Source organism: Arachis ipaensis, chromosome B1 (assembly GCF_059453495.1).
Source record: "Arachis ipaensis isolate K30076 ecotype BB chromosome B1, ASM5945349v1, whole genome shotgun sequence".
Classification (NCBI taxonomy): domain Eukaryota; kingdom Viridiplantae; phylum Streptophyta; class Magnoliopsida; order Fabales; family Fabaceae; genus Arachis; species Arachis ipaensis.
In genome coordinates this window covers 132236144-132255664 of record NC_142436.1, presented here as the reverse complement: position 1 = coordinate 132255664, position 19521 = coordinate 132236144, and the positions used below count along the sequence as shown (strand labels likewise).

General features: G+C 39.4%; 1 protein-coding gene across 1 annotated transcript; it reads right to left on the bottom strand.

Moving 5' to 3' along the window:
- Nucleotides 1-5486: 5486 nt before the first annotated feature.
- On the bottom strand, nt 5487-6050 carry LOC107611570 (uncharacterized). The gene has a single exon (XM_016313482.1). It carries the CDS (start codon nt 6048-6050, stop codon nt 5487-5489), a length of 564 nt encoding a protein of 187 aa, XP_016168968.1.
- Between the last annotated feature and the right edge of the window lie 13471 nt (nt 6051-19521).

The window sequence follows — 19521 nt, the reverse complement described above, 5'->3', positions numbered from 1 at the left end:
TATATAGAGGCCTTAGTTTTATAGAATTAGAGATGCTATGCTGGGGGATCATCATCTATCATTGGGAGGGGTCTTCGGACTCCCCCTTCTCACCCACACTTCTCTCCTTTTCCATTTTCTTACTTGTAAATATTTTTGTTATGAATCACTAACTCTTTCCATTAGGAAAGAGAGCTCTATTATTTTTCAATGGATTGATTGTTTTTATTCTTCTTCTTCTCTTTATCTCTCTTTGATTTACTAGAAAGAATTTCGTTCTTCATTCTAGCATTCAATTATCTTAAAAAAGAGATTGAATGTAATTGGGTTTTATGAGAACCTTGGAAGAGGAAACATAAAAACCATGCTTGAAATTCTTTCTCACACTTGAATAGAATTGGGTTTCGGGTTGGATATTGTGACATTTAATCTGCCCATTACTTGGATTTAGGAAAGTGTGTGGTATAATCAGGGACCATTCTTCATCTCTTCTCATGAGCAATTAGACCAAGAAATTGGCTGTTGATCATGATTTGAGAGATTGAGTCACCAAGGAATTGGGGCTCAATCAATCATGATTGCCAAGAGGTCAATGAGTTGCATGATTGAAGATGAGATGAAATCAATTAATCCGGAGAATGCAATATCTCTTGATCCCAATGCTTATTTTATCTTTCTTTATTTTATTTACTTTATGGTCATTTAAATTTTCTGCACTTTACATTTCCAGTACTTTACTTTCTTATACTTTACTTTCCTTGCCATTTACTTTATTGCACTTTATTGCTTTCCTTTACTTGCATGCAATTTACAATTCTGTTGCTTATCACTCCAATCTGAATAGTCTAACTAGGATAATCAATTAACTATTGTTTGCTTTAATCTGTTAATCTCTGTGGGATTCGACCCCATACCTAGTGGGTTATTACTTGACGATATTTGGTGCTCTTGCCAAAGAACGGATTCATTTTATATGGGGAGTGAATTCCAGTCATCAAGTTTTATTGCGCCATTGCCAGGGAAGAATAGGAGGAAAAGGACAACAACAACGAAGATGAACTATAAGGTGGTAACGTTCCTTTTTCCTCTTATTTGTTTCCAGTACATTTAAATTGCATGATTATCTCTTATTTTCCTTGTATGCATGTGTGTTGTGAATAAGCAGAGCTTGATTGCTAAATTGTAACATGTGCTATGACATTAAGACTACCATCTTGAGTTTTGTGAGTTCAAAGCAATTTAGTTTCATGATCATAAACAAACAAGGTAATTAAAGAAGAGCCTAGCATGAGCATATAAGTATTGGAAGGCTAGCATGACTATTGTTGCTCAATTGCATTTAAATTTGTGTAATTGATGAGGACTCAATTGCATAAACAAATAAGGCAGGGCATGTGGATTTGGGCATGCCACTTGAACTTATGGGTGTGGCACGCCAAGCTTTTGAAGCCAATTCTCATCAATGGGCGTGCCACTTGGAGCTCTGAGCGTGGTATGCCAGGCTAACATTCCAGCAAGGGAGATTGAAGAGTTCAACATGGGCGTGCCACTTGATGTCAAAGGCGTGGCACACCAACCTTAATTGTGAGGTAATTAAAGAAGAGCCTAGCATGAGCATATAAGTATTGGAAGGCTAGCATGACTATTGTTGCTCAATTGCATTTGAATTTGTGTAATTGATGAGGACTCAATTGCATAAACAAATAAGGCAGGGCATGTGGATTTGGGCATGCCACTTGAACTTATGGGTGTGGCACGCCAAGCTTTTGAATCCAATTCTCATCAATGGGCGTGCCACTTGGAGCTCTGAGCGTGGTACGCTAGGCCAACATTCCAGCAAGGGAGACTAAAGAGTTCAACATGGGCGTGCCACTTGATGTCGAAGGCGTGGCACACCAACCTTAATTGTGACTTGGGCGTGCCACTTGGGTTTTAGGCGTGGCACACCAAGTTTGAAAGAATGCAGTTCCAATATGGGCGTGCCACTTGGTGCTCTAAGCGTGGCACGCCAAGTTTGTGAAGCCAAGATCTTAAAGGGGGCGTGCCACTTGGTATTTTGGGTATGGCACGCAAGGGTTAAGTTCCAGAGGAGTGAATTTGAGCCCCACTATGGGCGTGGCACGCCAAGCATTGGGCGTGGCATGCCGGGGCATATGCCAGCCTAACCTCCTCTCATTCAAAGAAGATATCTTGAGCTACACAACTCTAAATGAAGTGATTCTAGTGCCATTAGAAAGTAGACATCCAGAGCTTTCCAACCATATATAACAATTTATGATGGACATTAGAATTGAGGAAGATATTGACCCTGAAATCACAAGGAGAAAAACACGTCACTGTAGAGTTACCAGCCTGACCTCTTCATCTTTAAAGGAACCTAAATTGCGTTGTAGAGGTCCAAATGATCTGATTTTGGTGGCTTTAGAAAGCTGACATCAAGAGATTTCCATTGATATATAAAACTTTAGGGTGGACGTTAAAACTAAAGGTGAAAAAGGCTATTATTTCAGCGTTGCAAAACCTGGGCGTGCCACTTGATATCGAAGGCGTGGCACACCAGCTCTATTTTCATAATGGGCGTGGCACACCAGGTTCTGGGCGTGATGGCCAGAGAGGAAGATTTTGTGCATCATTTAAGGCGTGGCACGCCAAAGAGTGGGCGTGGCACGCCGGGGTACTTGTCAGACTGACCTCTTCACCTTCAAATGGGCATAACTTGAGCTACAAAAGTCCAAATGAGTTGATTCCAACTGCATTAGAAAGCTAACATCCAGGGCCTTCCAACAATATATAATACTTTATAGTGGACATTCAATTTGAGGCCCAAAGAACTCCATACTTTCAACGTTGCAAAGTGGGTCACAATCCAAAGAGCAAATTCAAGCGGGAGTGGCACTTGAAACCACACACCAACTTCTTCCTGCAGCCCCCAACCTTCAACCAAGCCCACTTCAACTCTCATTCAAGCCACACTCATCAATCAATCAAGGCCACAAGAAGCATCTAGAATAGTTTATTTTCATTTCGTTGTAATTTGCTTTTAATTTCATTTAAGTTTGTAATTTAGGAGAGCCTATATAAAGGCCTTAGTTTCATAGATTGATGAAACTAAACCCTAAACCCTAAACCTTAAACCCTAATTTAGGGTTTAGGGTTTAGGGTTTAGGGTTTAGGGTTTAAGGTTTATGGTTTAGGGTTTAGGGTTTAGGGTTTAGTGCAGAAAATGTAAACAACCATAAAGTAAATAAAAGAAAGAAATATAAAATAAACATTGGGATCAAGAGATATTGCATTCTCTAGATTAATTGATTTCAATTCATCTTCAATCATGCAACTCATTGACCTCTTGGCAATCATGATTATCACTCCAATTATAATATTCTAACTAGGATAATCAATTAACTATTGTTTGCTTTAATTCGTTAATCTCTGTGGGATTTGACCCCACTTTTAGTGGGTTGTTACTTGACGATATTTGGTGCGCTTGCCAAAGAACAGATTCATTTTATATGGGAAGTGAATTTCGGTCATCACCTTCCCCCTCACATAAGTTTGATAGTTCTTCTCATTGACCCCATGGGCAAGATCCTTGTAGGTGATCCACGTATTATCATAGAATTCTTAGACCTTCAGTTGACCCACATCGGTATACGAATTGCTCAATAGTTGCCAACCCCTTCTCTCAGTTTGTTGCCAAATCTCTGGATATTCATCCGGCTTGAGGTCGAACTTGACTTCTGGGATCACCTTTTTTTGATTGTGATCTCGAAAAGGTTCTCATCATGTAGCTTGGAGGAGAACCTATTCGAGTCAAACTCGCCAGATTGAGGTGCTTTGCCCTTCCTCTTCCTTAAAGATGATTCTTCTCATTTTGGTGCCATTGAACACAAATATAGAAAATGAGCAGCGCAACAACACCAAACTTAAAGGTTCGCTCGTCCCTGAGCAAAAAAAGAAGAGAGCAAAGAGGGGAGGGAGGTTTGGTGTGGGCTTAGAAGGAGAGAGGGAGTGGCATGTGAAGAAGAAAAAGATTGAAGAAGAAAAAGTAGTGGTGGTTTGGTATGGTGAGGTAGGAAAAGAAAAGAAGAAAGAAGATGTGAAAAGGAGGTTGAGATGTTGGAAGTGGAGTGGTGATGGGAATAAAAAAAGAAAAATAAATAATAGGAAAACAGGGAGAGTGAGGTTCATGTGTTTGGAGGAAGAAGAATGAAGAATAAGATGAAGGAATGTTAAGGTTTTGGAAATAGAAGGTGAAGTTGTGGGTCTTTATAAGGAAGGGAAAACGTTGGTGGGTAATTATGGTTGGGGGGTTAGTGGTTTGTATGGGGAAAGGGAGAAGAAAAAAAGATTGATAGGATTGGAGAGAAGGGTATAGGAAAGAGGAAGAATTTGATGGGAGAATGAGGGTGTCAGGTTGGAAAACGAGAAAGTGGGAGGGGATTAAGGGGGTTGATGAGGATTTGAACTCAAAAAGAATGGAGGGAGTTGGTGCAGCATACTCGGCGCTAAATGTGGAGTTGTAGGTGTTTAACACCATCCCTCCCGAATCAATTTCATTCATTGCGAAGCCCTCGGTGCTAAACGCCGACCTCTTGGCGTTTAGCACCCACCCTTTTTTTCCTACTCCTGTCACTAAACGCCCTGAACCAGCGCTAGACGCTAGGGGTCTAGAGGCCAATTCCCTTGTTCGTGCACCCTGGCACTAGACGCCAGGGTGGTAGTGGCTAATCCTTTCAATACGTGCCTCTTGGCGCTAAACGCCAGGCCCCAACATTTAGCGCCCAACCAGCAGAATCCAGTTCCTTCCTCATAAAGCTCCCAGCTTCATTCCAAACGCATCTATTCTTATTTTTCTCGGAATGCATGACTCAAATACAGTTAAAAATAAGGAAAACTATGAAATACAAAAATAAAACAAATAAATTGAAAAGAATAAAACATAACTAAAGGATACTAAGGCATTGGGTTGCCTTCCAACAAGCGCTTCTTTAACTTCACTAGCTTGACGGTTCACCCCTGCTATTAGGGAGGAAGTTGATCATATTGCTTCAACTCCTTCCCTCTCACTGTGAATCTTCTCCCTGTGTCCTTATGAATCAACTCAACATGCTCAAGAGAGAGAATTATGTTCACTATAAATGATAGTGTGGGATGGTGAGTTAACACTACTTTCAATCCTAGTGAGAAATCTTCAGTGGAAATCTTCTTGTTTCTCCAACCCTTGGGTACCTTCTTCTTGGGAGCCTCTTTTAGAATTGATGCCACACACCCAACACCAAACTTAGATTTGATGTAAGGAGATTTTTATTGGTTTCCACCATAAAAGCTTTGGTTTGTAACTCATATTTGGTATCACCAGGTGGTTCTAGAGGGAATTGATCAGTAGACTCAGTGTTCACGCACTTCTCCTCTTCATTGGAGTGATGTGAGGCTTTGAAGACATGAAAGACCAAGTGCTCATCATGCACTCTCAGGATTAATTCACCTTTTTCGAAGACAATAAGAGATCACCCAGTGGCTAAGAACAGTCTTCCTAGAATGATAGAGAAATTTTCATCTTCCTCCATATCAAGAATCACGAAGTCTATTGGGAAGAAGAACTTTTCCACCTTGACCAAAACATTCTCCCCCACTCCATACACCAACCTTACAAATTTATCAGCCAATTGAAGAGCTATTCTTGTGAGTTTTACCTCTTGAATTTGTAGTTTTTTTATCACAAAAAGCAGCATCAAATTGATACTTGCCCCTAAATCACACAGTGCTCGTTCAAAGGTGTTGTTTCCAATAGTACATGGGATTTGAAAACTTTCCGGATCTGGCATCTTACTTGGTAAATTCCTCTGAATGATGGCACTACACTCTTTGGTTAGCACCACTGTTTGGTCTCCCTTCAGAGGTCTTTCCTCAGACAACAATTCCTTCATGAGTTCATCATACATAGGCATTTGTTTAAGAACCTGTATGAATGGAATGTTGATATGTAATGCCTTGAACACCTCCAGGAGTTTAGAGGTTTGCTCATCCTTGTGTTCAGGCATTAAGGTCTCCACCTTGGGTTGTCCAGTCATTTTGTGTGTAGGGAGAGAGAGAGTGGCTCCTCAAGATCTCGGACTTCCTTCATACCTTCCTCAGCTGACTTCTCATCACCAGAGGGTTGATTATCGACCTCCTTTCCACCTATCACATAGATGGCCTTACATTTCTCCTTTGGATTCGGAACTATATAACTGGAAAATGTATTAGGAGGTCTCTCAATAACTTGCTTGCTCAACAGTCTCATCTGAACTTCCAAGTTCTTAATTGAAGCTCTAGTTTTCTGTATGAAGCTATGGGTGGTCTTGGAGAGATCTACTAATCATGCTTCCAATGATGAGGTATCTTGAGGATCTGGGGGTGGATTGTGTGATTGAAAAGATTGATGTTACTGGTTGAAAGGATTTTGCTGGTTGAACTGATTTTGGTAGGAGTTGTTGTTGTTGAAGGTTAGTTGCCTCTGATTCTGACTCTGATTCTAATTTTTCTAGCTAAAATTTGGATGATTTCTCCATCCTGGATTATATGTCTTTGAAAAGGGATCATTATTAGCCGGTCTTGAAGAATTTACCCATGTAATTAACTATCTCAAGAGGAGGTTGCTCATAACCAAAGCTTGCAAATTGAGACACTCCACCACTTATGTCAAAAGAAGGATCTTGGGTAGCAATAGATGATACTTGCATACCTCCCAAATGTTGAGTGATGGCATTAATCTGCTGAGACATAGCTTTGTTCTGAGACAAAATAGTATCCAAGACATCCATCTCCATGACACCTTTCTTCATGGTTCTCTCTGAAGAATACAAGAACTGATTAATGGCCACCATCTCTATTAAATCTAAGGCCTCATTAGTAGTCTTCATATGCAAAGAACCTCCTACAGAATTATCCATAGAGAGCCTCGAAACTGGAGTGATACCATCATAGAAAATCTGTAATTGTACCCAGTCTGCAAATATGTCCGGAGGGCACTTTCTCATCATAGCCTTGTATCTCTCCCAAGCTTCATAGAGAGATTCTCCCTCAAGCTGTCTGAACATCTGAATGTTAGTTCTCAGCTTAGTCAACCTCTAAGGCAGAAAGAATTTAGTTAAGAACTTACTAACCAAATTTTCCTAGGTTACTATACTTTCCTTAGGTTGTGTCTCAAGCCACTGACTAGCTCGGTCCCTCAGAGCAAAAGGGAATAACATCAACATGTAGACGTCAGTGGAAACTCCATTGGTCTTGACTGTATCACATATTCTCAGAAAATTAGATATGAATATATTAGGGTCCTCCTATGGGCTTCTACTGAATTGACAATTCTGCTGAACCAAAGAGATGAGTTGAGGCTTCAACTTAAAATTGTTAGCATGCACAACCGGTGGTACATTACTTCCCAATCAATTTTTGAGATTGGGATTTGTATATGACCCTAGAGTTCTTCTAACGGTGGGGCATTGTTAGGGTTATTGACCACAAGATTCTTAGTATTATTAGTCATACTGAGTTCAGCTTCCTCCTCAGACTCGTCCCCGAAGATCTTTTGAACTTCCTGAGCTCTAGCTTGTTTTCTCTGCTTTCGAAGAGTCCTTTCAATCTTAATGTCATATAGAAGAGGTTCTTTATCCCTATTTCTCTGCATAAACAACTAGTAACAAGGAAAAGTGAGATTCTCAATATCACAGTGAAGAGAACCCCAGTGAAGCACACAAAAATAAAAGAGAAATAAACAAGAAACAGAAGTGACGAATATTGAGAAGGAATGGAGATAAAAATAAAAATAAAAATAGCAACTAAAAAAATAAAACAAAGAAAAGGTCTAATATAGGTAACTAATCAACTGGTAGTTGGTAGTCACAGTTAATCCCCGCTAATGGCACCAAAAACTTGGTGCAAATTTTCAAACCACAACTTACCGGCAAGTGCACCGGGTCATACCAAGTAATAAACTCAGGTGAGTGAGTATCAATCCCACGAGAATAATGGACTAAGCAAGCAACTATTGATTAGTTGTTCTAGTTAGACAAGTTGAAATGTGGGTTGTGAAGATGAAATAGCATAAGAAGCAATAAACTAAGAAAAGCGAATAGTAAATGATTAAGAAAATGATATAAGAATAAAGTTAAGGCTTTGGAGGTGTTTAAATATCCGGATTAACATTCAATATCAACTACCTTAATCATGCAATGATTTAGTTTATGGCAAACCCCAAGTGATTAAATTCCTATTCCTAGGCAATCCAATCTTGTCCAATCCAACCAACCGTCAATTCCTTGATCAATCAATTGTATTAGAGGGTTAAGTCCAATTTCTGATTTAAAAGCCACACGAGCCCTAAGAATCCAAGAATGATGCAGTTATATATCACGTACCATATTAAAACCAGATAATTAAGATTCAAGATTCAATAGAATTAATGTTAGATTAGAGTTATTTTCCAATACTCACTGATCCGTAGGATGAAGAACGAAACCAATTCTTAAACAATAATCAATGCATTAATCAAGAGTAGCAAAACATATAATTATTAATCCATCAAAATAAATAGAGCTCCTAACCTTAACAATGGAGGTTTAGTTGCTCATGGTGTGTAGAAAGCCCTAGCAGAGAAAAGTAAAAAAGTACGGAATGAAAATTAGGAGAAGAAAAGCTCTCGCGTAGGCGGATCTTAATCCTATTTATAGTCCTAATTAAAAATTGATTTGAAATTTAAATAAAATCTTAACAAGTCTTTTCTAATTGTTATTTGATTTGAAATTAAATCATCATTCCTCATGTTGATTCCTTGCACACGTGTGGTCCCATTGTGAAATACGCTACCGGTGCTACACGCCGGTGACTAGGCGTTTGGCACCAACCAAACAGAATCATTTGCATGCAACAAAAGGGTCTCGGCATTAAACGCATGTGGATGGGCATTTAGTGCTAGGTGCCCAGAAGCCCAGGCAGGAATTACAAAGCTCCCGGCACTAAACGCCGGGTCGTGGCGTTTAGCGCCACCTGTTCAAAGGAGAAATGCCTCGTTTAAGCTCTTGCAGTCGTGTGTTCGCGCAGGACATGCGTACGCATGACCTCCCTTGCTGCTCCAGTGATACATACGTATGCATGATGCATCCGCATGAGGCTCCTTTGCTTCTTCTTGCCCTTTTCACCAATTCTTTATCCGAATGCTACCTGAAATCAATCAAAAGCCACAAAAACTCAAAGTAGCATTTAATGGAGCATAATCCACTAAAATCCTCTAATAAATCAACGGAATACCATATAAATCACATAGAAAAGACACCAGTGATGCTCACACATCAGCTTCGGATTTCAAAACTTGTCAAAAGAGACTTAGTTAGAGGTCTTCCTAAAATTGTTTCGACAAAGACATCACTTGCGATACTTGTCAAATGGGCAAACAAAACTAAAAGCTCTTTTAAATCCAAGGAAGATGTTTCAACTAAGAGACCATTGGAATTGCTACATATTAATCTTTTTGGTCCTACTAGAACTCAAAACCTAGGAGGTAAATATTATGGCTTAGTTGTGGTTTATGAATACACTAGATTTGGTTGGGTTCTATTCTTAGCTCACAAGAATGATGCGTTTTCAGCCTTTAATATTTTATGCAAAAAGATTTGAAAATTGTTTTCATAAGAAGTGATTACGGAAAAAAATTTAAAAACCAAGATTTTGAATCATTTTTTGATGAATTTGGTATATCACATAATTTCTCTTTTCCTAGATCACCTCAACAAAATGAAGTTGTTGAAAGGAGAAATAGAAGCCTTCAAGAAAAAGCTTGAGCCATGCTTTGTGAAATTGATGTACTTAAATTTTTTTAGGCTGAAACTATGAATACAGCTTATTATATTTTGAATCAAACCATCATTCGAAAGTTTAAAGAAAACCTTCTATGAGCTATGGAAAGAAACTCCTTAAAATCTCAAGTACTTTCATATTTTTTATGTAAATGTTTTGTTTTGAACACAAAAGATAATTTAAAAAAATTTGATCCAAAATCATATGAATGTACATTTGTAGGTTACTCAACCACTAGCAAAGCCTATAAAATATACCTTAAAGAACATAGGATCATTAAAGAGACTATACATATTACTTTTTGTGAATCTAACTCTATTTCAAGTGTTGTAGAAGATAATTGTTCCGAGGGTTACCTGAAACTGTAGGCCGATCTCAGACGAGATCTTCGGTGCTGGTCGGCGCTGGCGTGTCCGGCTGGTGAGTGGCGGTCGGAGCTGTCTCGCCCGATTTGTTAGACTGGTTGTACTATTGATCCTTCGTCACCGGAGGGTGATGGTACCTGCAAGGAACTCCGATGCTTAAGTTAGCAAGGGTATTAAGCAGGTTTTTTGTAGAATCAGAGTATGAGTTATACCTGGGTGCTCTAGTATATTTATAATGGTATGGAGTGACCTTTTTAGATAAGATAAGTTAGTTATCTTATCTTATCTTATCTTTGAGTGGGGTCATCTTATCTTCAAGGGAACCGCCCTTATCTCTGTAGGCTTGGGCTGCCTTTGGATTTGGGTCGTGTTCCTCTATTTGGGCCCTTATTGGGCATCTGTAGCGATTTGGCTGAGCTCTTGGAGAAGAGGTCGGATGTTCCTGACCTGAAGAGGTCGGTTTGCTTATCGTCGAACATTCCAGGTTGGACATCCCGACCCAGGGTGTGAATAGTGCCCATGCTTGAGCTCGGTCTTTCCTTTGAGATCGTGTCCTTTTGCTAGACTTTGATTTTCTTATTTGAAAAAGTCGAGCTCGAGCATTTGTCGAACTTGTTGTAGAGCTTTTATTTAGTAGCCTTAATGCGGAACGTTTCCTCTCTCTTCTTTTAATGGTACGGGCGTTTTTTTCTCTGTGCCTTTTCTTGGAAACGTACGAGGGTTTTTAAAGACTCATTTAGCTCCTCTTTTGCCGTTCCTTTCGCTTCCCTCTTCATATCATTTGAATTTTTGAAGCTTCAGTTTTCTCTCTTCGCTTCTTCTGACTTTCAACATTTTTACCCTTTCGTTTCTTAAGTTCTTCCGTCTTTGTGCTTCGTGGCTTCTTCATTGCTTCTTTCGTCACCTCCTTCTTCTTTAACAGGTTGGTTTTCTTTTTCTCCTCTTTTACTTTCTATTGTTGAAAGGTTTTGATCTTTGTTTGATTTTGCATTGGAAAGCTTGAATCTTTTCTATGTTTTTGTCATGCCTGGTTGCCTGTAAGATGCGTTCTAAGAGTTTCTTTGATTTTGCATGAACCTTCTCTTATTTCCTAATAGTTGATGCTTCTAGAGCTTTGAATGCTTTATCTCTGATCTCTGATTGTGTCCTCTGATTTTGAAACATTTGGAAATAATAAGCTGTTTGATTTTTGAAAAAGGTTGCGTTTTTGGTGATTTCCATTTGGCATGCTTTGATGTATGATGGTTCTTTATTGCTGCCCCAAAGGGTGCCCCTGGACTTTGGTGTGAGTCCTGGAGTTTCCCTTTTACTGCTGAGTCTACTACTTGCTGTTTAATTTTGCTATCCGAGTTATTACCTAATTTGTTCGGGCTGTTTTGGTAGTAATCCCACTTTTTTCTTTGTTGCAGGACTAGTTGACCTCATGTCTTCTCGTAAAAATATTGTCGAGACATCCTCCCAAGTCCCTGATGGCATGGCCGACTGGGCGGATTCTATGGTTCTTCTGTGTATTTCACTGATTGATTCTAAATTTTGTGAGCAGCTTAGGAAGTTTCATAGGGTTTGTAGTAATAGTAGTGATGAAAAGAATTATGAGCTTGTATCTCCTACTTCTGAAGAGAGAGTTTGCTTTTCTACTCGGGTTGTTGGAGACCGTCCCTTTTTCTATACGTATGACTTCTTTTTTAGTCAGATGAATATTACTCTTCCTTTCACTCCTTTTGAGACCAACCTGTTATATTCTTGTAATGTAGCTCCATCCTAACTCCACCCCAACTCTTGGGGCTTTATAAAAATCTTTCAATTGCTGTGTCATGAACTGGGTGTCCATCCTTCCCAATCCCTCTTCTTTTACCTCTTTGTTTTAACAAAACCTAGGGTGGTTAAGAAGAAGGCCGCCTGGGTTTCTTTCCGATCTTCTCAGGGAAAGAAAGTTTTTTCCATGTATGACGAATCTTTTCGTGATTTTAAGAACTACTTTTTCAAGGTCCGAGCTGTTGAAGGAGCTCGGCCTTTTTTCCTGGATGAGAATGATGAACCTACCTTTCCTTTAGAGTGGTAAAAGAATGTTGTTGTGTCGAGGTATTCGTGGGAGATGTTGGACGAGGTCGAGCAGGCCTTTATGAGTGTGTTGGAGGAGAATTGGGGGCAACCTCCTTATCTTGAAACTAAGAGGTTTCTAAGGGACCCCTCGCTTCTCCGAACCGAGCTGGGTAGTGGTCGACTTCTTTTTTCTATCTATTTTTACTTCTTTTCTAATTTGTCTTCTTTTCTGATTTGTAACTTGGCTTCGTTGGTCTTCTGTTTGTTTCAGAGATGGCCAAGACTTCAGATTCCATGAAGGCCTTTAAGAAGGCCAAGAAGGCTACCGCAGCTCAGCTTGCTTCGTCCAAGGCTGCTGGCGAGGGATCTTCCCAGGTTCCTCCTAAGAAATTGGTCTCAGTTGCTTCAGGGCCGGGAAGGATAATCCCTACCCCTCCAACTCATTTAGTTGATCCTCCTTAGTCTTCTACTGCTAACTCTTCTCCTACCGGCGCTCCTCCTCCAAAAAAGCAAAAAACAGCCGAGCCTTTTAACCTTGATGCCCCTTATTTCGATACTGTCGAGTTTGTAGACCAGCAAATCGGTCCTTATGGTACCATCCCTACTGACGATGTTTCTCTTCTTCGCCATCTGGATTTTATTACTCGAAGTAGCATCAAGATGGCACACATGGGGGCGGCCTTATATCGGACTGCCCAAGATCTTCCCTTTCATGCTACAAAGGCTTTTATGGAGGAGGCCAAGTTGGAGTTCGATCGGATGAAGGGTTTGAAGGAGGAGCTCGAGGTGAAGGTGACCAAGCTAGAGAAAGAGTTGGAGGGTGAGAAGACTAGTTCTGTTGCCTTGGCGGCTTTTGTGAAGTTGGCTGAAGACACGGCATTGAGGCACAAGGAGAGTTATGTCACGACCTATAGAGAAATGATACATCTCAGGAATGATCTAGAGTCTGCCCGAGCTGATTATGCCGAGCTCCAGGGTTACCTTGTAGGCAGCGTAAATGCTGCTTATGAGAACCTGAAGGAGCAAGTTCGGGTTCTTGCACCCGAGCTCGACCTTACTCTCTTCAGCTTGGACAACGTTGTAAAGGATGGTAAGATTGTCCCTGATGACCCTGATGATGATGATGATGTCGAACCTCCTCCTGTGCCTGCCGCCAAAACTTCTGTTGCGCCGACTTCTTCAATTCCTTCAACTGAGGCTGGTCATCCCCGATCGGATCCTGATTACCAAATCTTGAACTGGGATGATGTGACAGTGGATGCGGTGCCTCTTCAGACTCACCCTCCTTCACCCCGTGCTGATGCAGCTGAGAAGTCTTCAAATCCTCAATGATTATCCTGGATGTTTGTGTATATAGCCCGGCTTGTGGGCTTTGAACTTTTTATATTTTGTAATTGGTTCTGACTTTGTGATACTCTTTTAGTTGCTTGTTTAGCAACTTTATTTTGAAAAACAAAGTAGTTTCTTAAGCTCTTGGGGATGACTGTTGGTAGCCTCTTGAGTTTGTTATTATTATAACTTTGTGCTTTGCATAACATGTTTGTCTTGTATCTGTCTGGTACCTTTTTAGGTTTTGTTGGAGCCTTGTTGTCCGACCTCTTGTGATTGCCTTTGTATTTTCATACTTGTGGCTTGATTCTTTTGAGGTTGTGGATGTTTAGGTCCAACTTGTATGTCGACTTCCTTACTTCGATCTGAAGTTATTTCTAGTAATCCATTTTGTTAGGACCTTTGTTAGATCTCTTTTAGGGATTACTTTTTATAACTTGTTTGTGGGAAGCCGACTTTATCATTTCGGGCCTTTCGAAGTTATTTTAGTAATCCTCTTTTTTGGACTTTGTTCAAGTCTCTTTCAGGGATTACTTTTATAACTTTATGGTCTGGGCCGACTTCATCATGTCAGGCCCTTCTAAGTTATTTTAGTAATCCTCTTTTTTGGACCTTGTTCAGGTCTCTTTCAGGGTTTACTTTTATAACTTTATGCTCTGGGCTGACTTCATCATGTCGGGCCCTTCTAAGTTATTTAGTAATCCTCTTTTTTTGGACCTTGTTCAGGTCTCTTTCAGGAATTACTTTTATAACTTTATGTTCTGGGCCGACTTCATCATGTTGGGCCCTTCTAAGTTATTTTAGTAATCCTCTTTTTTGGACCTTGTTTAGGTCTCTTTCAGGAATTACTTTTATAACTTTATGTTCTGGGCCGACTTCATCATGTCGGGCCCTTCTAAGTTATTTTAGTAATCCTCTTTTGTAGGGTTGGCCAGACCTCTTTCCAGGGATTTACTTTTTATAACTTTGGTTATTGTGGTCGACTGGTCCGACTTCTTTATGTCGGCCGGTCTTTTAAGTTATTTTTAGCAATCCATTTTATTAATACCTCGTCAGGTCCTTTCTATGGATCACTTTCGATAACTTCTTGCATTATTCTGTTTTCATCTTTGCCGATTTTGTAGAAATTGGGTTTAATCCCCGTTTGGTCGACCTTTTGATGAATTTGGTTTTCATCTTTGTTGGTCTTTATCGTGATCGTGCAGTGAATTTGATTTTCACTTTCTGCCGATCTGTAGCTTTATAATCGGGTAATGAATTTTTAGCGTTTCAGATTAATGCGTCTTGAGAATTTGTAGAAGATTTAAACAATTTTTATTCAAAAGAAAATGCAAATATATATACATGTGGGAGTTTTTTCTAAGTCAGGCAATTTGTAGGTCTTGGCTTGGCACCTCATTAAAAAACCTTTTCAGGAAAAAGAGTGTGCCTTATCCTAAGATCCTTTATCACCCCTAACTATAGTACCTTCTTAGGTTGCAGTCATGCCATGACCTAGGAAGCTCTCGCCCTTCGAGTTCGGATAGTCTGTAGTAGCCCTTTTCAAGTACTTCTATGACTCGGTAGGGTCCTTTCCAATTTGCTGCCACCTTTCCTTCTCCAGGTCGAGTTGTTCCGATATCATTTTAGATTAGGATGAGGTCGTTATCGGTAAAACTTTGCGGCACTACCTTTTGATTATATCTCGAAGCTATTCGATGTTTCAATGCCTCTTCTCTGATCCGAGCTCTTTCTTGGATTTCTGAAAGTAGGTCGAGTTCTTTCCTTTGAAGTTGGGAGTTGGCTTCTTCATTATAGTGGATCACTCTAGGCGACCCTTCTTCAATCTCCACTGGGATCATTGCCTCCATTCCATAAGCTAATCGGAAGGGTGATTCTTTTGCGGTAGAATGTGGCGTTGTTCAGTATGCCCATAGGACTTGTGGGAGCTCTTCAGCCGAGGCTCCCTTTGCGTCCTATAATCTCCATTTTAGCCCAGCCAATATGACTTTGTTGGCAGCTTCGGCTTGTCCATTGGCTTGGGGATGTTCTACGGAAATGAATTGGTGTTTTATGTTCAAGTTGGCCACTAACTTTCTGAAGCCTGCATTTGTGAATTGGGTGCCATTGTCTGTGGTGATGGAGTATAGAACTCTGATGAGCGGATAATTTATACGCTTTTTGGCATTGTTTTTAGTATGTTTTTAGTATATTTTAATTAGTTTTTATTATATTTTTATTAGTTTTTAAATAAAAATCACACTTCTGGGCTTTACTATGAGTTTGTGTATTTTTCTATAATTTCAGGTATTTTCTGGCTGAAATTGAGGGACATGAGCAAAAATCTGATTCAGAGGCTGAAAAAGGACTGCAGATGCTGTTGGATTCTGACCTCCCTGCACTCAAGTGAATTTTCTGGAGCTACAAAACCCAATTGGCGCGCTCTCAATTGCGTTGGAAAGTAGACATCCTGGGCTTTCCAGCAATATATAATAGTCCATACTTTGTCCAAGATTTGATGGCCCAAACAGGCATTCCAAGTCAGCTCAAGAATTCTGGCGTTTAACTCCAAAACTGGCACAAAAGTTGGCGTTTAACTCCAAGAAAAGTCTCTACACATGAAAGCTTCAATGCTCAGCCCAAGCACACACCAAGTGGGCTCGGAAGAAGATTTCTGCATTAATTACTGATTTCTGTAACCCTAGGCTACTAGTTCTCTATAAATAGGACCTTTTGCTATTGTATTTCACACACTTGATATACTTTCATAGATCTTTTCACGTTTGGAGGCTGGCCTCATCGCCATGCCTAGACCTTGTTCTTATGTATTTTCAACGGTGGAGTTTCTACACACCATAGATTAAGGTGTGGAGCTCTGCTGTTCTTCATGAATTAATGCAATTACTACTGTTTTTCTATTCAATTCACGCCTACTTCTTCTCTAAGATATCACTTGTTCTTCAACTTGATGAATGTGATGATCTGTGACACTCATCATTATTCTCACCTATGAACGTGTGCCTGACAACCACCTCCGTTCTACCTTCGATTGAGTGTGTATCTCTTGGGTTTCTAATCTAAGATTGGAGCCTTCGTGGTATAGGCTAGAATTAATGGCAGCCATTCCTGAGATCCGGAAAGTCTAAACCTTTTCTGTGGTATTCCGAGTAGGATCTGGGAAGGGATGACTATGACGAGCTTCAAACTCGCGATTGTGGGGCGTGTGACAGACGCAAAAGGATCAATGGATCCTATTCCGACATGATCGAGAACCGACAGCTGATTAGCCGATGTTGTGACAGAGCATCAGGACCATTTTCACTGAGAGGACGGGATGTAGCCATTGACAACGGTGATGCCCAACATAAAGCTTGCCATGGAAAGGAGTATGAATGATTGGAAGAAGGCAATAGGAAAGCAGAGGTTCAAGGGGAACAAAGCATCTTCATACGCTTATCTGAAATCCACCAATGAATTACATAAGTATCTCTATCTTTATTTTATGTTTATTTTCATCACCTTAAACTCCATAATCATTTGAATCCGCCTGACTGAGATTTACAAGATGACCATAGCTTGCTTCAAGCCGACAATCTCCGTGGGATCGACCCTTACTCACGTAAGGTTTATTACTTGGATGACCCAGTGCACTTGCTGGTTAGTTGTGTGGAATTGTGACAAAGTGTGATTCACGTTTAAGAGCTCCAAGTCTTTGGCGCCATTGTTGATGATCACAATTTCGTGCACCAAGTTTCTGGCGCCGTTGCCGGGGAAGGAACGAATGAACGAATAATAATTTCGCATTTGTTTCCGGAAACAACAGTGCCAAGTTTGGTCCGGCAACAACACCAAGTTTATGGCGCCGTTGTCGGGGATTGTTCGAGTTTGGACAACTGACGGTTCATCTTGTTGCTTAGATTAGGTACTTTTCAGAATTTTTAAGAATGAATTCTAGAGTTTCAAGGTGATGTTCCCACCATCACAAAAGCTGATTGATTCTCATCAATTTAGCTCTTGAATGTAATGTCCTGCTGAAGCTTGGCCAAACATGTCTAATCTTTTTAGACTGAAGCTTTAGACTAACATTGCATGATTCCTGGAATTCTTATTAAAAGTTTTGAATCTTTTTATTTTCTTTCCCATATAAATTTCGAAAATCACAAAAAAAATTTTAAAATCATAAAACCAAAAATATTTTATGTTTCTTGTTTGAGTCTATTGTCTAATTTTAAGTTTGGTGTCAATTGCATGTTTCTATTTTTCTTGCATTTTTCGAAAATTACATGCATGTGTCTTCATTAATCTTCAAGTTGTTCTTGATGATTTCCTTGCTCTGATATTTAAATTCTCTTGTTTAGTGTGTTTTGTTGTTTTTCATATGCATTTTTACATTGTTTTAGTCCTTAGTATACAAACATTTAAAGTTTGGTGTCTTGCATGCATTGTTCATTTGATCTTAGTTGCATTTTTTGTTATTTCTCATCATTAAAAATTCAAAAATATTTTTAAAATTGTGTCTTTTCAAGTCAATAATACAGAGAATTGAAGATTCAGAACATTCAGCAGAGGAATCAAACAGAAAAAGCTGAGCGTTCAAAACGCCCAGTGAAGAAGGAAAACTAGCGTTTAAACGCCAGCTCCAGGGTACCTGGCTGGGCGTTTAACGCCCAAAAAGGTAGAGATTTGGGCGTTAAACGCCAGAATGGTGCCCATTCTGGCGTTTAACGCCAGGATGACACTAGAGGGAAGATTTTGTTTTTAATTCACATTTTTTTCAAGTTTTCATAATTTTTCAAAATCAAATCTTTTTCAAATCATATCTTTTCAATCATATCTCTTTCAAAATCAATTTCTTTCCATTTTATATTTATTTTTACTATTTTCAAAAATCCTTGCTTCAATTAAAGATTTACTTCAAAATTTTCAAGTTGTTACTTGCCTATTAAGAAAGGATCAAATTTTAAATTTTAGAATCATATCTTTTAATTTCTTGTTAGTCAAGTAATCAACTTTAATTTTAAAAAAAAAAACTTTCTTTTTCTAAATTGATTTTCAATCATATCTTTTCAAACATATCTTTTCAATCACATCTTTTTCAAAATTAATTTTTCAATCATATCTTTTTCTAATTTCAAAATCTTTTTCAAAAATTACTTTATTTCTTTCCCAATTTGAGTTTTCGAAAATCATCAATCAAATTTTCAAAATTACTTTTAATAATTTCAAAATCTTTTACTTTAATTTTCAAAAATTCTTCCCCTCTTTTCACATCCTTCTATTTAAGGGACTAAGACTCCTCATCAAGGTGCAATTCGAACTCTATCCCTCTTGATAAGTTCGAATTCCCTCTTTTCCACCTCCTCCTTCTATTCTTTTTTTTCTCTGACACCTCAAGGAATCTCTATACTGTGACATAGAGGATTCCCTACTTTCTTGTTCTCTTCTCTTTCATATGAGCAGGAGCAAAGATAAAAGCATTCTTGTTGAAGCTGATCCTGAACCTGAAAGGACCTTGAAGAGAAAGCTAAGAGAAACCAAAACACAACTCTCTCTAGAGGGCCTAACAGAGCTCTTCAAAGAAGAAGAAACCATGGCAGCCAAAAACAACAACAATGCCAACAATGCAAAGAAGGTGCTTGGTGACTTTACTGCACCTACTCCCGATTTCTATGGGAGAAGCATCTCAATCCCTGCCATTGGAGCAAACAACTTTGAGCTTAAGCCTCAATTAGTTTCTCTAATGCAACAGAATTGCAAGTTTCATGGACTTCTATTGGAAGATCCTCATCAGTTCTTAGCTGAATTCTTGCAAATCTGTGACACTGTCAAGACCAATGGGGTTGACCCTGAAGTCTACAGACTTATACTCTTTCCTTTTGCTGTAAGAGACAGAGCTAGAACATGGTTGGATTCACAACCTAAAGAAAGCCTGAACTCTTGGAAAAAGCTAGTCAATGCTTTCTTGGCAAAGTTCTTTCCACCTCAAAAATTGAGC